Source organism: Bos taurus, chromosome 15 (genome assembly GCF_002263795.3).
Source record: "Bos taurus isolate L1 Dominette 01449 registration number 42190680 breed Hereford chromosome 15, ARS-UCD2.0, whole genome shotgun sequence".
In the NCBI taxonomy this organism is placed as follows: Eukaryota; Metazoa; Chordata; class Mammalia; order Artiodactyla; family Bovidae; genus Bos; species Bos taurus.
In genome coordinates, this window is record NC_037342.1 from 38,582,323 (window position 1) to 38,604,720 (window position 22,398).

At 43.9% G+C, this 22,398-nt stretch overlaps 1 protein-coding gene across 1 annotated transcript in view; it reads right to left on the minus strand.

The window, feature by feature from the left end:
- Window positions 1-22,398, minus strand: part of SPON1 (spondin 1) — a 315,018-nt gene that overhangs the window by 124,339 nt on the left and 168,281 nt on the right. Inside the window, 1 exon segment of the mRNA NM_174743.2 lies at window positions 9,685-9,833. Within this exon segment, the coding sequence (NP_777168.1) occupies window positions 9,685-9,833 (149 nt within the window).

Below are 22,398 nucleotides of genomic sequence, written 5' to 3' on the forward strand. Positions count from 1 at the left end.
TCTGGCTATGAAAAGCCAAGGAAGAAAGTCATATAGCTACCATTTGTGGCCATGTGCAGTATAAGTAAGAGGAGATAGCAGATCTATTGAGAAAGGGTAGTACAAGAAATTTACATAGAAGAGCATAGAAAAGACCATGTGACTCTAGGTGGTGGAGCGGGGTGGGGAGGGGAGGTCATCAGTGGTTCTCTCAGCCTGATGTCTTCTGGTTACAGCTCTCAGAGGCTTTTTTGCACTCAGTACTAACATGTGTTCTTCTGAGTTCTATTTATTCCCTACAGTAAACTTTCCTTTGTTCTTGAGTTAGTTTTAACAGGTTTCTGTTACTTACAATTAAGAGACTTCACCAAACTCACAGGATACGGAGAACAAAGTAGTGGTTACCAGTGGGCAGTGGTGGTGGGGCAAAGGGGTGGGGAACGGGAGGTACAAACTATTGTATATAAGATAGGCTCAAGGAGGTATTGTAATAACATGGGGAATATTGCCAATGTTTTGTAACAGTAAATGGAAAGTAACCCTTAAAATTGTATGTATAAAAACAGAGACTTCACTAGGCCACCTCCCTCCTTGGGTTGGGAGCTTTGTCTGCATTTCTAACCCCCAGCAGATATCACATAGCAAATGGGAAAAGCTCCTGTTCTGGGCTGCCTCGAGGCCTTGTTCTGGAGGTGGCCTTGAACTAGCCATTATGGGCATCCAGGTGGGCATCCAGATAAAGCTGTTCCAAGGAAAAAGAAGAACATGTGCACAGGAGTAGAGTTGGAATGAGCTTGGAGTTTGTTGTGGCTCCTGTTTTATATGAGGGTGTGATTATTGTCCTCAAATAGTACAGGGTCAACTTTGGGATGGAGAGCTAGGGCTCTCAGGAGGTGACATTGTTAAGCAGGGGTGGGAGGGGCAGGTGGGGGCAGGGGATGGCAAAGAAGTGGTATCCTCCTTTCAGGCTGGGGACTGACCTGATGCAAGTGAACCTTTAGAATCATTAACTTTTGTAGCTCCTACAGGGGCTCTTCCCTTTCCTGGTTAGGAATTGGAGACCAAGAATGAAGACAGGATAACAACAGGTAACGTTTAGTAAGTGCTTTCTACAGGGCAGGGTCTGCTCCAAGCGCTGTGCACACATCAGCTCCATTAGTCCTCACTGCAACTCAGTGAGGTTGGCATATTATCACGCTCATCTCATGGAAGGGGATCCTCACTGCAAGTCAGTGAGGTTGGCCTATTATCACGCTCATCTCATGGAAGGGGAGCCCAAGGCACAGAGGCTGAGTAACCTGTGCAACATCACACATTATGTAACACCTGGAACTAGCGTTTGTACCCAGGAATCTTGATTCAGAGCTAATGCTTTTAGCTACTATATGGTGCTGTTTCTCACAAGCACTAAAAATCATTGGAACTCAATTATTATAAATAAAAGGTGGCAATGTGTGTGTGTGTGTGTGTGTGTGACTTTTTCAGTCAGACAAGGTAACGTCATAATCCATGGAAAATATCAGGAATCAGGCAATGGCTTCAATTTTAATTAGAGGAAGTGACCATAAGTTTAGAAAATCAAAAATCAGAAAAAATAAAAGTTTGGTAGGCATCTTTTTTCTCTAATGATTTAAAGAAGATGAGAAAAGAAAATTCTCAGACTCTTTCTACCAGTTTCCAGAGCCTTATAAATTGTTTCAACTTTAAAGAAAAAGGACGTCAGCTTGTTTATTGATTCTTGTGCCATAGGTGGTGTGGTAATCCTGGTGGCAGGTTTAAGGAATCCGCCAAAGTGAGGCCTCCTGAAGGTGAAATAATCAATGTCTATGTGAGGGTCCACCATTATCCAACCTCTTACAGTCAGGAAAGTTTCAAATTTGAGAAATATGAAAGTTGGAGTGTTTTTTTTCTAGCATTTTTTTTTTCATGAGTGAGTGCCCAGTGCACGGTTTTATGCAAGAGGCTGTTGCCAGGGATGCTCCAGGTCTCTGCTCAAAACCTGTCAACCCTCACCTTTAGCAGAAGTGAACATAGATCTTTAAGTTAAAGGGCTGAGATAAGAAAGGAAGCTACAAACAAACCCAGCTGGACCAAGATGGCAGTGAATCAGACCTCCAGCAGAGCCCGGGTCTCATTACCAGCTGATTTTACTATATTTGCATATTAAATAACACAACTGGCAGCCATGACTTGACATCAAGGACCAAAAAGAATAAAAGGGGATGCCACCCCAATTCCTGGAAAGGGTCCTGCACTTTCTCCAGTGGATTAATGCATATACCTCCCCCTCATTAGCCTTGCTCCTCCTCCCTTTGTCTTACTTTTTAAAATTAAATCCCCCTGGCCAGGTGTGTGAGAAGTTAACTTGTCAACCTTAGCTCCCAATTCTCCATTCTCTAGCCCCTGAATAAAGCTTGTGCTGTGTGGCTCTCAGCTTACTCGAACCAGAACAACCAGAGTGGAAAACGAGCCCTCCTTGCCAAGGCAGAGTGCTAGCGCCCAACCAGGGCACTAAAGTCCATATGACTTAATTTGTCATTTGTTAATGACTGCCAAAGAATGTTCAAACTACTGCACAATTGCACTCATCTCACACGCTAGTAAAGTAATGCTCAAAATTCTCCAAGCCAGGCTTCAACAGTACGTGAACGGTGAACTTCCAAATGTTCAAGCTGGATTTAGAAAAGGCAGAGGAACCAGAGATCAAATTGCCAACATCTGTTGAATCATTGAAAAAGCAAGAGAGTTACAGAAAAACATCTACTTCTTCTTTATTGACTATGCCAAAGCCTTTGACTATGTGGATCACAACAAACTATGGAAAATAATTAAAAAGATGGGAATACCAGACCACCTTACCTGCCTCCTGAGAAACCTGTATGGCGGTCAAAAAGCAACAGTTAGAACTGGACATGGAACAACAGACTGGTTCAAAACTGGGAAAGGAGTATGTCAAGGCTATATATTGTCACCTGCTTATTTAACTTATATGCAGAGTACATCATGCGAAATGCCTGGTTGGATGAAGCACAAGCTGGAATCAAGATTGCCAGGAGAAACATCAATAACCTCAGATATGCAGGTGACACTACCCTTATGACAGAAAGCAAAGAGGAACTAAAGGGCCTCTTGATGAATGTGAAAGAGGAGAGTGAAAAAGCTGGCTTAAAACTCAACATTCAAAAAATGAAGATCATGGTACCCAGTACATCATTTCATGGCAAATAGATGGGGAAATGATGGAAGCCATGAGAGACTTTATTTTTTTGGGCTCCAAAATCACTGTAGATGGTGACTGCAGCCATGAAATTAAAAGATGTTTGTTCCTTGGAAGAAAAGCTAGGACAAACCTAGACAGCATATTAAAAAACAGAGACATTACTTTGCCAACAAAGGTCTATCTAGTCAAACTATGGTTTTTCCAGTAGTCATGTATGGATGTGAGAGTTGGACTATAAAGAAAGCTGAGCACCGAAGAATTGATGCTTTTGAACTGTGGTGTTGGAGAAGCCTCTTGAGAATCCTTTGGACTGCAAGGAGATCAAACCAGTCAATCCTAAGGAAATCAGTACTGAATATTCTTTGGAAGGACTGATGCTGAAGCTGAAACTCCAATACTTTGGTCACCTGATGCAAAGAACTGACTCATTGGAAAAGACCCTGATGCTGAGAAAGATTGAAGGCATGAAGAGAAGGGGATGACAGAGGATGAGATGGTTAGACGGCATCACCAACCTGATGGACATGAATTTGAGCAAGCTCTGGGAGTTGGTGATGGACAGGGAAGCCTGGCGTGCAACAGTCCATGGGGTTGCAAAGAGTTGGACATGACTGAGCGACTGAACTAAATGACTTAATAGGGCTTCCCTTTATGGATCAGCTGTAGAAGAATCTGCCTGCAATATAGGAGACATGGGTTTGATCCCTAGGTCAGGAAGATCCCTTGGAGAAGGAGACAGCAATCCACTCGAGTACTCCTGCTTGGAGAATTGCATGGACAGGGAAGATTGGCTGCCCTGGGCTTGCAAAGAATTGGACACCACTTAGCAACTAAACACAACAACAATGACTTAGTAAGACATTTATGGTTTGTGTGTCAGTTCACCAATTCAGACACTGGCTGAGCACCTACTGTGTGTGAGACAGTGTATGAAGTGCTGGAGATACTTGGTGGACATCAGGAGGCAGGAAAGACTGAGTTGATGCAAAAAGTCTCCTTCCTACTACAAACACATAGACATGTTAGACAAATATAGCAAGTGGAAGTTTCAAAAATACAAAAGGGAGTCTAGAAAAATTCCCTGGATGCCAGAGAGGAGGAGAAAAGTCTAACACAAAACTGTGAGCAGAACTGATGCCTGGGACTGGGCCCAGGGTATGGTCCCAGGAGCTAGAGGTTTTAAAATCATGCAGGGCAAGAAGAGGAGGTCTTAAGCTAGTGTTAGGTGACATGGGGGAAGACAACCCTGCCTCAAGCAGCATATTTTGAAGGACTCTCCTTTTTGTGAATGGCAATAAGAAAATCCTCTGTCAGTCATTTGAGGGGGGGCGGGCAGGGCGGGGGGAGTGGCAAGGAAGGTTGCTCTCATCCAGGTCCTTGAATGAAAATTCACCTTCACTAAATAGAAGCCCCAGCCTGTCCCATGTGTAAGTGCAGGCCACTGGCCTGGCAGTGGGCAACCTGAAGCTTAGAAATGACATCAAAACTGGGGTGGAAAGACAAAAAATACAATCTCCCTTTAAGCAGAGAACACAACTTGAGCATAGAGGACTCTCACAGGAAACGAAGAAAAATACCCACTGAAGATGAGCAAACAATCCAAAGTCAATCAAGGACACTAGCGATGGGGAGAGTGGGCAAGTTCAATTCAAAGGAACATTTGTCCCTAAGACCCTGAGGTAACAGAATAATCTCAGTAAGACAATTAGACATGTTTAAAATGGAAGAGATTAAAAGAAACCATAATGAAGCAACAGAATGAGTAAGAACAGAGCAGAGAGGAAAATCATCAAGTCCCCACCTTCCAGGGACACAGAACATGCTTGGGAGATGGAGAAGGAATGAAGCAGGGACCATCCTGTCTAGGAGAAGGACCGCACAGGGAGCTGCAGTTGCTCCAGGAAGGGGCGCCAGACCTAGCCTGCCCAGAGGGAGGGGCTGGGAAACACATGTCTAACACATCTGCAGGGAAAGTGGACCCAGAGAATGGCACATTCAACAGCTGCACAGTCTAATGTCCGCATTTCCTCAGCTGTTGCAGAGATTCTCCTAAAGAATCTAAGTACATTTTAAGGAAATAGTAATTTATGTATGTACCTCTCCCTCCCAATCTTTGAATCTCTCCAGCGTGGAGACAATGTGTCCTTCATGCACATGGAGCCACACTCCGCCTCACTCATTCTTCTCTTGCCACACAAGTCTTCTCTCAGTTCTTCCAGGATAATAAGCTCTCTTCTACTTCTGTGTCTTTGCACATGCTGTCGTCACCATCTAGAGTGATGTTTTCCCGATGCTTTTCTTTTGGGGCTCAGCTTAATGGGTATCCCTCACAGAGACCTTCCCTGACCACCTTACTAATAAGGTCCCTCCCTACTAATGTGTTTTTTTTTTTTATGCCACTCTTTGTTGGTTTATTTTCTTACTTTAATTTATAATTATTTAACCATTCCCCCCTGCCCCTTTGTTTCCTCCATTAGAATGTAGACTCCCTGAAGGCAGGGAATGATCTCATTGCTGCCGGATATCCAATGCCTGGCATTTATTTAGTAGGTGTTCAGTAAAATTATCATGAATTAATCTATGCAGGAAACAATTATGAAACAATTAACACTATACCCATTCAGAGCATACAGAGATGGAGAACATGGATTTCTGAACTTTGCAGTAAGTGAAGGAGAGATATCAAACAAGAACTTGCAGTAAATGTGATGATGGTAATGACGGGGGAGGTACCCGGTGTTGTGGGAGCATCAGGCCAGGGGACAGATTTGCATAGAATTTGGGAAGGCTTCCAGGAAGAGCAACATTTAAGCTGAGTTCTGAAGTATAAACAGGAGTTCACCAGTTGAAAGGGAGCTGGAAGATGTTCTAGACTGACAGAAGGCCCAGATGAAAGAGAGGTATGGCTTTTGGAGAATATGAAAGAGGTTTTTCACTGGTTCAGCTTAGAGCTGCAGCAAGCAATAAGATGGGGCCAGATCATGGAGGGTTTTTAAGCTATGATAAAGAGTTTGGACTTTTTTCTGGGGTCAATTAGGAGCCATTAAACATCCTAATTTGGAGAGTGGCATAATCCAATGGATATTTTTTATAAAATGGCTGTGGGGCAATGTGAATAATAGGAAGAGGGCTGGAGTCAGGGAAGTCAGACGGCTAGCGCAATAATCCAGGCAAGAGATGAGGATGTTTTAAATGGAGGCGTGGTACTGAGGAAGTGACCTGGAGGCATTTAGGAGAGAAGGCAGAAGAAGTTGGGATGGGGGCAGAATCAAGGGTGATGCCCAAGTTTCTAGCATGAGTAACATGGTGAAGGGGGCACCATCTTTGGGCCACATACACCTTGTACACATGCCATAGATGTATACTTGATGAAATAAAAATGGTCTTAGTGTAACATTTTCATAATGATGAATATTCATCAGTTCACTTTTGGGTCCTGGGTCTGCCTGCAGGTGTGATCTACCATTCCCTACTGCCTCCACCTGTCTTGAGGTTACTCATCTGTGACCTGCCAGGCCAGGCTTCTCTCCGTATTCCTAATCCACCGTCCCCACCAGGACCCATTTGCCTCTGTCTCCTGCTAGGAAGTGTGCCTTGTGCCCTTCCCCCACTATCTCTGGCCACAAGTGTCATGGATGCCAATAATGCTGCTGTAACTTTTCATTAATTTTCTTGGTGTTTTGTAGCTATAGGGACATTGAAATTTATGCTCAATAATATTACAGTTTCCCACTACTAATGGGATTATTATTTTTGTTCATTTGTGTTTGAAAGCCATTAGCATGAGATTTACCTTCAACAATATCTGCTGTGATTTTTAATGCCCTTGAAACTTGCAGCGAGTGATAAGTCTATAATAAGAGAAATGCTAGGAAGCATATAAATGTCTTTCTTGGGAAAAGAGGCCTTTTTATTTTCATCCTGGTTGGACTTGGGTTCTTTGATATAGCAGTTGGCAGGATATAAGATATTAAAGGCTGAGAACACTGTGTTAGTTTGTAGATGTGTTCAAACAAGTTCCCGGTTATTCAGGGGACACTTTCATATTCTAGCAGGATTCATATTCTTGTTCCTTTTTTATGTTGTTTCTTACCTGGCTTACAGAAAAATAAATTGTGTGCTTTCAGGGAACAATATTTAGAACCATGAGTTGCTTGAAAGCGAAGGGACCCTGAAATCACTTTATCTGTCTGACTTTTCTAGGAGCTGGGCTGCTGGATGCACTGCTGAGCAGAGCTATGGAAATAGGCTTATTTCAGAGGCTGGAGAGGGGAGTTTCTCAGTGGGGCGAGGAAGGTGGGTAGAGAGGGCCAGTCTCACGAGTGTGTGACCTGTGCAGATTGTTAGGGCCCTGTGCTGTGAAATTCAAGTGCCACCATCTTGAAATTCTTAAGTTTTGAACAAAGGACCTCCCATTTTCACTATGCCCTGCAAATGATTTATTTGGTACTAATGTAGGCTTTGGAGCCAGGTGGACTTGGGTTCGAGTTCTGGAATTCTCAAACTATTGACTGTGCCTCCATTATCCTTATTAGAAAAACTGGGGAATTAATATTGTCTTCTCCAACTAGAGGTGAGAGCTAAAAGTCCATGGTTAGCATCCAGGGAACCTGACAGACCTTAGGACGTGCTCAGTGGGATTTTTAACTTTCATGTGCAGTACCCATAATTAAATATTATTATGACTTAATGTCAGGAACACTAGCCAGCTGGGAGAACCAGACATTGTCTGCGTGTACAAAAGCTAATCCCAGGTGTGCTGGTCAGGAGCACACCAACCAAAGAACATTTTCCTAAGAGGAGACAGAAGGCAGGAGGTCCATTCATCCGTTGTCAGCCTTCTTACCGCTATGACACATGACTGATCATGTTCTCCAGCACAGTGTGGTCTCAGTTTCTCAGAAAACCTGCATGCTTCCCTTCTCTCCAGAAGTCCCTCAAGCTAGCCAATGAGTGACACGGGCATTATTATGAAGATGCCCTTGATCTTGATCTAATTAATATGCAAACTTTAGTTTCAGCTACTATTTATAACAAATGGTTTTTCAACATATGACACAACAGAACTTGGCAGGCCATATATCACAATTCCATGCTTGAGAATCAGGACCCCAGACAAGGTATTTCCCCTCCATGACAGCCTGGACAGATGAGGACCAGTATGGAGCCCTTCATGACTTTGCAGATGAATGTGGCTGTGCTGTAGCCTAAATGAGCAATACCAGTGACAAGGCATGGCGGCCAGAGTCGGAGAAACACTAAGTCATTGGTAAGATAAACTCGTGATGAATAGCACACTATCTTGAAATGCTGGGTTAAACAATTTTTTCTGAAAATGGAGAAAGGCTTTAAATCAAATTAATGAGAAACATAAGCTAATTCCTGGGTGTTTTTGGATGCTGGGCCAAAAGAATTCCTCAGAGGATTATAGCAGGAATCAGGTGGCCTTTGCTGTGTTCAGTTTAGGGTCTGTGGGAGCTTGGAGGCCAGATGGTAGACATCAGGGGGAAGGACTGGGGGCCTCAGCTCTGCGTGCCCTGCTGCACATACACACACCGTGAGACACAGGGCCCCCTGTACGGGCTCAGGAGACATGGGGCAGGAGCCCAGGCAGGGCAGCAGCCTCACAGTGGCCTGTGCTGGAAACGACCACATTCCCAGCATGCTTGGCTCTTTCCTCCCTTCCCCCTGTACACTTATGAGCAGTGAGATGTGGTTCGCTACCCAGCCCTCTGAGGCCCAAAGGGCTTTTGTGGGTAGTGATGGCCAAAGCTGGACTGTCTCCTCCCCACAGTTCAGCCTGTGAATGGCCTTCAACAAACCACAGCTCTTCTTTCAAGATCCCTCATCAACCTCTTTCTAGTGCTTTTGATGATGGATGATGGTACTTCCCAACGAATAGAAAAGAATGGTAGACTATTTCTCCCTTATCCCTCATTTTTGTGAAAGGGGTCCTAGATAATACCTGACTCCTGGGCCCGCATGAGATGGTACACTGTATCAATACATTAAAGATGCTTCAGCTTCTAATGATTTTGATTAATTACTGACTAGTTTATCAAACACCTCAAGACATAGGGGCAAAAACCATCTGTCAATAAACAAATGTTTCTTTTTGGAAATGGTGATTTTAGCTTCATGTAAATGTCACTCCCCCAACCCTCTCACGAATCAAAGTAACCCACCACACTGACCCTCAGGAGAAAGATGTGATATTCCAACAATGCAGCCATAGCAACAGCTTTTAGCACAAGCTCGAGAAACAACAAATGCAGTCAGGGAAGATGTGAGACAACAAGACGAACATTTGTGCCTGTGTCTTCAACTGAACATCAGCACTCTGAAACTCAGCAAATAGATTTCACTTCCTACAGTACCAATTTTCCAGCACATTGTCCTATAAGTTTTGAGTCCCTGGGAAAGAAAGCTAAAGGATGCTTGAGGGCATGTCTGAGTTTTAGACATTCTGGGATTATTTTTCTTACCTGTTGTCGAATTTCCTCCTCCATTTTCACTGGAGAGCCCAATTCTGCAACCTGTTTGACGCCTTCGCTTGCATATCCTCCATACTCCCACAGCACGTAATTCTTGGAGTGGGATCCGCCGATGATTGCAGACCAGTGATTGGCCCGACCTGGAAAAGCCAATTAGATGTAGGTATCAGTGTGGCTGTGGCTAAAACACAAGTCTCTTCGGGGATGGGGAGGTGTAATTGGACAAGGATCCAACCTGTGTTGGCTAAGCACATGCTCTGTTAGGTCCTGTGCTATTCTGCATGAGTAAGACAGTCCCTGTAAGCAAGTAAGTCTTGGGCATATGCAGACAGGGCAATGAGTAGATGTCTAAACAGGAGACAGAGCTGGCCCAGAATGATGACTCCTGTCTGAAAGAATCTCAGAGAAGAAGAAAGTTGAGAGACGGTTTAAATGCTGAGCAGATTTGTAAGACAGAACAGAGAGGAATGACTATTTCTGGCAGACTCAGAAACATTAAGTCACATTGTGTGTTTGGGGAGCCATAAGTAATTTAGCATTGCTGTGTCACAGAGTGTCAAAGGGAGAGTTGGGAAATGAGGCCAGGAAAGTGGGAAGGAGCCTGCCCATGGAGAACCTTGTTCTAAATGCTTCAGGAGTTCAGATGTCATTTTAAAGGGTCTGAAACCATTGAAGGGTTCTGAGCAGGGGAATGACACAATCACATTTGAATTTTAGATAAATCATCCAGATAGCAGTGTGAAGGATGCATCAGTGTGGGCAAAATTGGAGTGTGGAGCTGGGGAGGTGGGCACTGAGCAAAAGGTAAAGGGAGTGAGTAGGAAATTAGGCTTAATCATTCCTGGGAATAAGCACTGCTGGTTTTTGCTGGCTTTTATGTACCTTCCAAGGTGAGGGGCAGGCAGGCTAGCCATGTGAAAGGATGCGTGAGGTGGTTTGGGTACAAGGACATGACTAGTCCATAGTGGTTTGCTGAAGATCACCCAGGATAATGACTGCAGTCATTTTCCTGCAGATTATGACACAGAGGGAGAACAGAATAATGTCTGGGCAGGACCAAGGCAGAACTTGGCCTGAGGATTTTTCAGAGTCTCAAGGGGGAGGAAAAAGAGGAGAGAAAAGTCAACGCCAACACCACGCCTGATTTATTTTGGCACATGATGAATATAAATACATATATATTGATTACTGGGCTTCCTGGGTGGCACTAGTGGGAAAGAACCCGTCTGCCAATGCAGGAGACATCAGAGACCCAGGTTAAATCTGTGGGTCGGGAAGATCCCCTGGAGGACGAAATGGCAACCCGCTCCAGTGTCCTTCTTGCCTGGCAAATTCCATGGACAGAGGAGCCTGGCAGGCTACAGTCCATGGGGTCAAAGAGTCGGACATGACTGAAGTGACTTAGCACGCACGCACGCACACATGCATACTGATTACTGTTACATACAATTCGTTATAATGTTGGCTCAGTTGTCTGCTATTCTTTGGCTGGGTTTTTAAAATCTCCAGTTTAGGAATATTTTTGGGCACAGCAAAGAGGGAAACTTGAACTGGTTGGATCCAACTGATGTTTGCTGCTTCCAACCCTCTGGCTCAGGGTGGGCAGACCTTTCCACTCTACCCCCCACTACTTAAGAAAGTGATTCTGAACAGGACTGGATCTTGTTCACATCTCCCACCTGCTACTCCAGGGCCCTCTGCTCCAGGGGCGCATCAAGAGCGTGGGCGCAAAGCTACCTGCCTGGTCTGCTGAGAGATGACATGATCCAGGCAGACAACATCACCATGTGGGTCTGCCCAGCTGCTGGCTTATTGTTTCCCATACATCAGGGAAATGCTAACACTGTGTTTGTCCATCGCATCCCTAGAGAAGACAGATGGAGGTGTTGCCAGCCATTTCTCTAATTTACTTCCTGATTGGGAAGCATGCTCTGGTTATCATCTAGGCCAAGAGCACTGCTTGTGTAGGGGCAAGGGTCAGAATCAGTCATGATGTTTGGTTCATGGTATGAACACAGGGAGACCAGTTCCAGTATCTCACTTATCCCCTGTTCTGTTTCACCAAAATATCCCCTTGTTCCAGACCCATTCTACGTGTAATTTCGTACCTCAGTGGCTTAGCACATGCTGTTCCCTCTGTGCTTTCCTCATCTCGGCCACTCATTCCTCTTTCCTGATTTACCCAGAAGCCTCCCAAGACCTCCCTAGAATGATTTAAACCTTTGTCTTTTGTCTCCCCTTAGCCAGATCACAGTTTAAAAACTGGAAGTATAGTTGGTTTACAATATTACATTAGCTTCAGGTATACAACACACTGATTCAACATTTTCATAGTTATTAAAAAATAATGGCTATATTTTTCTGTGCTGTACAATAGACACTTCTTGCTTACCTATTTCGGGTATCTTAATCCCTATCTTACCCATCCCCTTTCCTTTCCCCACTACCAGTGTGTTCTATCAGCACAGACCGTATTTACGATCCCCACTCCATGTGTGTTCTCCCACTAGATTGTAGGCTCCCTGAGGAAGGCTGTCTTCAGCACTGTATGCCCAGGTGCCCAGCCCTGAGCCTGATGCACTGTGGATGCTTAGCACTTATTCCCTGAAGCATTTCATCCAAATAATCAGATACAAAGGGGGCAGTGTACGTGCTAGAAGAATTGGGCAGCAGGCTTGCACAGATTTGATTCAATGTGATTAAATTCAAGTCTCAGTTCAGCAGACTTCCCAACTCCTACTGGGCTAAAGCGCTCAGCTCTTCTGCAGGCTGTTAAAAAATAAACACGGAACAACAACAAAAAAGAAAGGCCTGGGTCTCAGAGCTGGCAGACAGGGATTCAGGTTCCGGCACTGACACTTACTACCTGTGGAAACTTGGCCAAATTCCAATTACTTTATTTCCCTGATTCGTAGCTCATTCTTTTGTAATTCAAGGATGATAATGCCTGCCTTATCAACCTGTTATAAGAATTAAATGCAATTTTTAACATAATATATGTGCAATCACTGGCACACAATAGACTCTCAATAAAGATGGTTTCTTCCTTCCCTGGTTGTTTGGGAGGGTACAAAAATGAGTAAAATATGAACCTGCCTTTGATTCAATATAAGAGATAAGAAATACATAATGCGAACTAAGGTAAGAGGATAGGAACAAGCAAAATCACAGGGGGATGAGGGGACGGGCCAGATGGCTCTTTCTGATTTATTCATTGGACTTCCATTTACTAGGTGCCAAGCACTGTGGCAGGCCCGGGGCACTGACAGGACTTGGACGTGGTGCTTGTCCTGGAGGGACTCACAGCCTCGGGGAGGGGAAATGGATGGGTCAGCAGATTACCTACAATCAAGCATGGTCAGAGTTCTAGACACAAGAACACGGAACACAGGAGATGGAGTAGGTAACTCCAAATTCAGGGATTCAGAGTCTAAACGCACGTTTACAGAGAAACAAGTACCTCAAGAATGAGATGTCTTACTCTTGACTAAAATGTCAGAGTATCAGTTCAACCTTCTAGTCAACACAGTTGTTGGTTTTCTGCAATGGTCTTGCAACATACCACATTTATTTAAATTTTAGGACCTTGAATGACATTAACCACATAATAGATATTTCGCAAGGCAGGGTAAGGGGGCAGACTGCATCCTTCCTGGGGATACAAGGCAGGCAGTCATGGGACAATGTGCACTGTTAGAAATAACAAGGAATTCAGGTGAGTGGCAGTCACATATGGGCAGGATGGCTTGGGGGGAGGGCCACAGTGCAGAAGACCAAGGCTCCAGACCTCCATTCGTGACCATGAATCAGTTATTCCATCTCTCAGAGCCTCAGTTCACCTTTTAAAAATAGAATAATTACTAAACTGGACTGTTTCTCAGAGTTGTGCAAATTAATAGGACCGGCCTGGGAGAGAACTATAAAAACTTTAAAGAACTGGACAAAACAAAGTCTCTGTGTTTGTATAGACAGAAAGCACAGGGGCATCCACAAGAAGCAGAGGAGCAAGGACATTCCCGCCTTGGAAGGAGACTCCCGTGGGAAAACTGGCAGGACAGGAGGAGCAGGAATTCTATTAAAAATAGATAAGATCTATTTTTAGGGTCAGGAAGATCTCCTGGAGTAGGAAATGGCAACCCACTCCAGTATTCTTGCCTGGAGAATTCCATGAATAGAGGAGTCTGGCGGGCTATCGTCCATGGAATTGCAAAGAGTTGGACAAGACTGAGTGACTAACACACAGGTGTTAGGCACAACGCTTTCCTAGGTGTAACCCTCGTTACAACTTCACTGTCATCCTACAGATGAAGAGAGATGAAGAGATGTTAAGGAACCTACCTAAGCTCACAGAGGAGCTAGCAAGAGGGCCAAGTTGGGGTTCAAATCCAAGTTCACCGGCCCTAAAACACATGCTCTTTTCCTGAGAAGTCAGGAAATGGAGACTCTTTAGTGGAATAGAGAGTTAGAAGACAAAGAGATAAGATGAAAAACAAAGGCAGGGCCAGGTTGTGGAGAGTGATGCGTGCCCACTGTGGCAACTGGCATCAGGAGAGAGAGAAATATAGCGGAAATTTTCTTCTGGCAAGAATGACATAACAACAACAGTTTACACGTATGGAGTCATTACTACATGACAGGAACTGTGCCAAGGACTTGACCGATATTGTCACATGAAATACTCAAGAAAGAAAAGTCTTTTTTTCAAACCTAATAGAATTGTTTAGTAGCTCAAATATATAATGGAGAGACATAATTGTGAGCTTGCTTTATAATCTGTTATAACATTATGTCAATGGGAAAAAATGCTTTCTGAGATTCAAACAATGAACTAAAGTTAACAAAGAACTCCCTTCATGAAAGTGAAAGTGAAAAGTCTCTCAGTCGTGTCTGATTCTTTTCGACCCCATGAATTACACAGTCCATGGAATTCTCCAGGCCAGAATACTGGAGTGGGTAGCATATCCCTTCTTCAGAGGATCTTCCCAACCCAGGGATTGGACCAAGGTCTCCTGCATTGCAGGCCGATTCTTTACCAGCTGAGCCCAAGGGAAGCTCAAGAATACTGGAGTGGGTAGCCGACCCCTTCTCCAGCAGATCTTCCCAACCCAGGAATTGAACCGGGGTCTCCTGCATTGCAGGCGGATTCTTTACCAACTGAACTACCAGGGAAAATTCAGCTCCCTTCATAGCAAATATTTATTTAAAAGAACTTTTATGACATATTCAGACATTAGGAAATTTTTATTTTTTTATTTTTTTATTTTTTGGCTGCACTGGGTCTTAATTGTGGCATGTGGAATCTAGCTTCCTGACCAGGGATTGAACCCAGGGCTGCTGCATTGGGAGCTCAGAGTCTTAGCCATTGGACCACCAGGGAATTCCTAGGAAATTCTCATATGTAGCATATGCTTTTAAATTAATCAAAAAAGAAATTTCTTTCTTTTTTTTTTGGATACAAGTGCTATCTCAATTTCCACTTTTCACATGAGGAAACTTAAAGAGATGAAATGAGTTAACCCCAGATCACCAGAGCAGATGATTGAAGATGCTGGGATTCAAAGTTGGGTCTATCTAGTGCCAGAGCCCACCTCTCCCCCACCCACTACTTCACATCCTTGGAAGCACATGCCAGCCAGAGGGAGGAGAGAGGGCCCAAGGGTGAAGAGACCAAACAGGAGATCCATCACCATCCCTGGCTGAGTTGTGTATGGCCTGGCTTAGGAGAGGAAACGGGAACATGGGAGCAGATGTGTCAGCCAGTAAAATCAGGGAGGACTGGACAGTCTACAGGGGTCAGCTTGGTGAAGTAAAAAGCTCCAGTTTTTGCATCAAACATGTGTGTATTCCAGTCTCCAATCTGAAACTTTCTAGACTAAATAAGTTAGTCAGTCACTCTCAACTCAGTCTCCTCATCTGTAAAGTAGGGATATTGACATGACCAGCCTCCTAGTGCCTTTCTGAGGCTGATGTCCATGAATTAAAGACGGTTAACACATGAAAAGAAGAAGGCAATGGCACCCCACTCTGGTACTCTTGCCTGGAGAATCCCATGGACGGAAGAGCCTGGTAGGCTGCAGTCCATGGGGTCGCAAAGAGTTAGACACAACCGAGCGACTTCCCTTTCACTTTTCACTTTCATGCACCAGAGAAGGAAATGGCAACCCACTCCAGTGTTCTTGCCTGGAGAATCCCAGAGATGCGGGAGCCTGGTGGGCTGCCGTCTATGGGGTCGCATAGATTTGAACACGACTGAAGCGACTTAGCAGCAGCACCAGCAGCAACACATAAAATGGGCTCAAAAGATACCAGCTAGTCAAATTAAATCTGAATGTGGTGGGTGAAAGCCAGAAAAGCTTCTGGAAGCCATGGGACCAAAGGGAATCGGATTTGGAGATAGGTTAGCAGTTTGACCTTAGAAAGCATCACTACGAACAAAGCTAGTGGAGGTGATGGAATTCCAGTTGAGCTATTTCAAATCCTGAAAGATGATGCTGTGAAAGTGCTGCATTCAATATGCTAGCAAATTTGGAAAACTCAGCAGTGGCCACAGGACTGGAAAAGGTCAGTTTTCATTCCAATCCCAAAGAAAGGCAATGCCAAAGAATGCTCAAACTACCACACAGTTGCACTCATCTCACACGCTAGAAAAGTAATGCTCAAAATTCTCCAAGCCAGGCTTCAGCAATACGTGAACTATGACCTTCCAGATGTTCAAGCTGGTTTTAGGAAAGGCAGAGGAACCAGAGATCAAAATGACAACATCCGCTGGATCATCGAAAAAGCAAGAGAGTTCCAGAAAAACATCTATTTCTACTTTATTGACTATGCCAAAGCCTTTGACTGTGTGCATCACAATAAACTGTGGAAAATTCTGAAAGAGATGGGAATACCAGACCACCTGACCTGCCTCTTGAGAAACCTATATGCAGGTCAGGAAGCAACAGTTAGAACTGGACATGGAACAACAGACTGGTTCCAAATAGGAAAAGGAGTACGACAAGGCTGTATATTGTCACCCTGCTTATTTAACTTATATGCAGAGTACATCATGAGAATTGCTGGGTAGGAAGAAACACAAGCTGGAATCAAGATTGCTGGGAGAAATATCAATAACCTCAGATATGCAGATGACACCACCCTTATGGCAGAAAGTGAAGAGGAACTAAAAAGCCTCTTGATGAAAATGAAAGAGGAGAGTGAAAAAGTTGGCTTAAAGCTCAACATTCAAAAAACGAAGATCATGGCATCTGGTCCCATCACTTCATGGAAATACATGGGGAAACAGTGGAAACAGTGCCAGACTTTATTTTTGGGGGCTCCAAAATCACTGCAGATGGTGACTGCAGCCACGAAATTAAAAGACGCTTACTCCTTGGAAGGAACGTTATGACCAACCCTGACAGCATATTAAAAAGCAGAGACATTACTTTGCTAACAAAGGTCCGACTAGTCAAGGCTATGGTTTTTCCAGTGGTCATGTATGGATATGAGAGTTGGACTGTGAAGAAAGCTGAGCACTGAAGAATTGATGCTTTTGAACTGTGGTGTTGGAGAAGACTCTTGAGAGTCCCTTGGACTGCAAGGAGATCCTACCAGTCCATTCTAAAGGAGATCAGTCCTGGGTGTTCATTGGAAGGACTGGTGCTAAAGCTGAAACTCCAATACTTTGGCCACCTCATGTGAAGAGTTGACTCATTGGAAAAGACTCTGATGCTGGGAGGGATTGGGGGCAGGAGGAGAAGGGGATGACAGAGTATGAGATGGCTGGATGGCATCACTGACTCGTTGGTCATGGGTTTGGGTGAACTCTGGGAGTAGGTGATGGACAGGGAGGCCTGGCATGCTGCAATTCATGGGGTCGCAAAGAGTCGGACACAACTGAGCAACTGAACTGAACTAGCAGTTTGAACTAGAACTGGTGGGAAGAGATGACAGGAATGTTAGATGCAGGAAACTGAGTCTGAAAAAAATGGTAGGGAGTCATCTAAATGGGACACCGTTGTCTGGGGCTGGCAGCATGAGGTGCTAAGCAGACCCCAGTTAGTTGGGACACAGACAAGTTTATCCTCCATTCTCCAGGAAATAAGGGATGAGAGGGTGAGAGGCTTCAGGTATCAGGAGGTCTGGGGAGAAGGGGACAAAGTAAATGCTCATGACTTTCTTAAAGGAACACTCAGTGGGACCACCACTGGGGTTCCTAGTTAACACTTGGGCTTCATCCTCAGGGTAAAGGCAGGAAAACAGGCACTATCAGCTGGCTCCAGCAGCTGGGTCTAGATGGTTACTCCCAGTAGCTTGGATGGGGCATAGATGTGACAGAGGCAGGTGGAAAGCTGGGAGGAAATGATTAGACATGTGAGTCTGAGATATTGCTAGCTAGCCAGGTGTGTGCATCAGCCTGAAAAGCCACTCCAGAAGGACATAGGTGCACTCATCTTACTTCTGACATCTTTTCTGCTGTCAGCACTAGATGGTAAATTACGGGATTCACAATGATGCCTAGAAGCCTAGTGCTGATGAAAGAAGAACCATGTCTGGCCTTTTGTCTGGTGTAGGAGGAGGCATGTTGCACAGTAGATGGATTCTTCGAGGTGTTCTGCATATGGTAGCTATCCAGTGACAGCCCAGATTTCCTAGACTGCTTTGCCAGTGGCTGCATTTCCTTGCCAATCTCAATCCTGCAGAAGCCAACCATTCATTTTCTTGACACTCATTCATAGCTTCACTGGAGAATGTTTTGCAACCTTGAGGACTAGTTTGCTACAACCTCCTGTTATCCACTCTTGGTCTCACCCATCATATCTTAGCAAATCTTTGGGAACTGGTTAGACTCATACAGAATTTGTTATTGTAGCTACAGCACAGTTCCTCCGCTTTCTAAGTACTAGCCTCCTCTCCCCATCTACTCTTAATAGATGGCTCTGTCACTTAACTTTCCTGAGAAGACCAACATCAACCCACCCAGACTTACCCAGGTGCCACCTGGCCAGTGATCAATAGAAAAGCACTGTTGCCCTGCCAACCCTGCTCATAAACCTTGTCTTGGCTCTCACTTCCCTCTTGCCCTGGCTCTTCTCACCCTGAGCTCAGTTCCAGAATCTGCCTGGTTTCTGACCCTTTGGATTTGGCCATAGAACGTGGCTCCTCTAGATTTGCTGCTGGGCGCTGCCTAGGACATAGCCTGTACTTGCCCTCTGGCTCTTCTTGCTCTTGGGTGCTTCATGAACTCACTCTGATCAAGCTGTTCTGGTTTTTATGATCCCATCTCAGTAGAGCCGCCTGGAAAAAACCCTGCATGGGGAGATCTGTTACTAAGGACAGAAATTCATCAACTTTCTATCATTCTGCCTTCTTTACTTAGCTAGTGTTTTTTCCTTCCTTAAGCTCTTAAGATAGTATCATTTTTCTGTTTCAGGAAAACATGTAGGCAATTGATTACATTCTTTTGTATTTCCCCTAGGACCTCCAATAATAATATTCTATTCTATTAACTAATCAAATGAACATTTACTAGGCAAATACTATGTACTAAGTCAGCAATCAGTAAGCTGCAGCTCACTGCCTATTTTTGTCCCAATAAAGTTTTATATTTCATGTATTATTTATGTATTGTTTATGGCTGCTTTCATGATATAATAGTTTTAGTCAAGAGGTTACAACAGAGACCATCTGGCCTGCAAACCCTGAAACAGTTATTATCTGGTCCTTTATTGGGCACCCCTGGTGACTCAGACGGTGAATAATCTGCCGGCAATGTGGGAGATCTGGGTTCCATCCCTGGGTCGGGAAGATCCCCTGCAGAAGCCAAAGGCTGCCCATCCCAGTATTCTTGCCTGGAAAATTCCATGGACAGTGGAGCTTGGCAAGCTACGGTCCAAAAGTTTCCTAAAATGTGTGCTAGGTCATGGTGACTCTGAAAAGAATCAGATTTGATCCCATCTTTGAAACGTTCGGTGTGGAGGGTAAGATTGAGGGCACAAAGGACAGGTCATAATGGGCAATTACAATAAAATGTGGGCAATATAGCTTTGATAAAGGCAAAATCAGAGTGTTCTACAAGCGCAAATAAAGGGACTTAAACCCGGACTGTACCAGAGAAGGCTTCCTGGAGGAGATGGCAATTGAGCTCCATTCTGAAGGATAAGTAGGAGTTAAGAAAGGCAATTAGTGGGTAAAAGGGAGGGTGTTTTTTGCAGGGGGATCAGTATGTTCCAAAGTGAAGCCAGAGACATAACAAAAACCAAAAGGAGGTCAAGGCATTCTGTATGTGTGTCTCTGTGAGTGTTTGTAAGAAAGGGCTTATCAGTAATGAAGCCCATCAGCTAGGCAGACCTTGAAGAGATATGAATGTCTACATAGTAAGTTTTTTATTTTATCCTGAAAGCGGTATGAAGGAGAGAATAAGATATTCCTGTCTACAGATAACTCCCAAATCTATATATGCTCATGCAACTTATGCTTCTGACTCTGATGTAGTAAATAGCACTGGACTAGCCCTCTGGACATAAGTAACTATAAAACTGGACAAAATATGGGCTTTCCTGATAGCTCAGATGGTAAAGAATCTGCCTGCAATACAGAAGGCCCTGGTTCAATTCCTGGGTCAGGAAGACCTCCGGGCAAAAGGATAGGCTACCAACTCCAGTATTCTTGGGCTTCCCTGGTGGCTCAGATGGTAAAGAATCCACCTGCAATGCTGGAGACCTGAGTTTGATCCCTGGTTTGGGAAGATCCTCTGGAGGAGGGCATGGCAACGCACTCCAGTATTCTTGCCTGGAGAATCCCCAAGGACAGAGGAACCTGATGGGCAAAATATATGAAGCACCAGTTTTCAGAAAAGGACTCTGATCCCTGAGAAAAGGGAAACACAAGAAATGAGTCTCAGGTGTGACCTAGACATTTTCTAGTCTGTGATGCAGGAAAGTAGAGCAACAACCCGAATGGCAATCTGGCTAAATTGACAGGAAGCTGAGGCTGCTGAGATAGATAGGATTTACTGGTAAAAATACCAGTAAGGGAGGGAGCTGCACAGCGAAGTTCAGAAATATGCATAAAAGTCCACTTAAATCTGTCACCAAACACTAAGCTGCACGTGTACGGGGGGGCGGGGTGGGGGCGGGGTACTTCAAAGGCCTAGGAGAGAACAGCTACTGACAAGCTAAGAGCTGAATGGCAATTCCAGAGATCACACAATGCTAGAGATGTAGGAATTCCAATCACCCATATTAAAGGGACTTTGCTAACCATTCAGGATGTTCAAGTGAGACTCTAGAAAAGCCACATATTAGGAGTAAAACGACATTATACCCAGAGCAAGGACTAGACTAACGCTAACAAGGCTTAGAAAACAAGCCTTGAAAGAGAATTAAGCAGGTCTATCACTAAAACTGTCAAATTAAAACTCCATCTCTCTAAAGAAAGAGAACAAATCCACTCAACAACATATCACCTACAATGTCTATCATACAATCAAAAGTTGTTCAGGAGCAGGAAAATATGATTATAACCATGAAAAAAAAATAGAAAAAAAAGTTCCTGAGATGACAGATACATTGGGATTATCATATGAGGACTTTAAAACATCTATTATCAATATGTTCAAGAATTTTAGGAAAAGATAGACTTAATAAGTAAACAAATGGAGACCCTCAGCAGAGAAAGAGAAGCTATTTTGAAAAACCCAATGGAAATTCTAGAACTGAAAAATATACCTGTATATATGACATGGCAAAGGAAAAGATACATAGACTAAAAAATAGGGTAATAGAAACAATTCAAAAGTGAAGCACAGAGAAAAAATTTTGAAAAAAATAAAGTGGAGTCTCAGCAATCTTTAGAACAACAACTGGTTTAACATAAAGTTATCTGGAGTCTCAGAAGGAGATGATAGAGAAATTGAGTTATAAAATATTTATTTAAATGCCTGAAAATTTCACAAATTTGGTGAAAAATATCAACCTACAGATCCAAGAAGCTCAATAAACTCAAAACACAATTGGTGGGAATGCAAACTAGTACAGCCACTATGGAGAACAGTGTGGAGATTCCTTAAAAAACTGGAAATAGAACTGCCTTATGATCCAGCAATCCCACTGCTGGGCATACACACTGAGGAAACCGGAATTGAAAGAAACACATGTACCCCAATGTTCATTGCAGCACTGTTTATAATAGCCAGGACATGGAAGCAACCTAGATGTCCATCAGCAGATGAATGGATAAGAAAGCTGTGGTACATATACACAATGGAGAATTACTCAGCCATTAAAAAGAATACATTTGAATCAGTTCTAATGAGGTAGATGAAACTGGAGCCTATTATACAGAGTGAAGTAAGCCAGAAAGAAAAACACTAATACAGTATACTAATGCATATATATGGAATTTAGAAAGATGGTAACAATAACCCTGTATATGAGACAGCAAAAGAGACACTGATGTATAGAACAGTCTTTTGGACTCTGTGGGAGAGGGAGAGGGTGGGATGATTTGGGAGAATGGCATTGAAACATGTATAATATCATATATGAAACAAGTCGCCAGTCCAGGTTCGATGCACGATACTGGATGCTTGGGGCTGGTGCACTGGGACGACCCAGAGGGATGGTATGGGAGGGAGGAGGGTTCAGGATGGGGAACACACGTATACCTGTGGCGGATTCATTTTGATATATGGCAAAACGAATACAATATTGTAAATTTAAA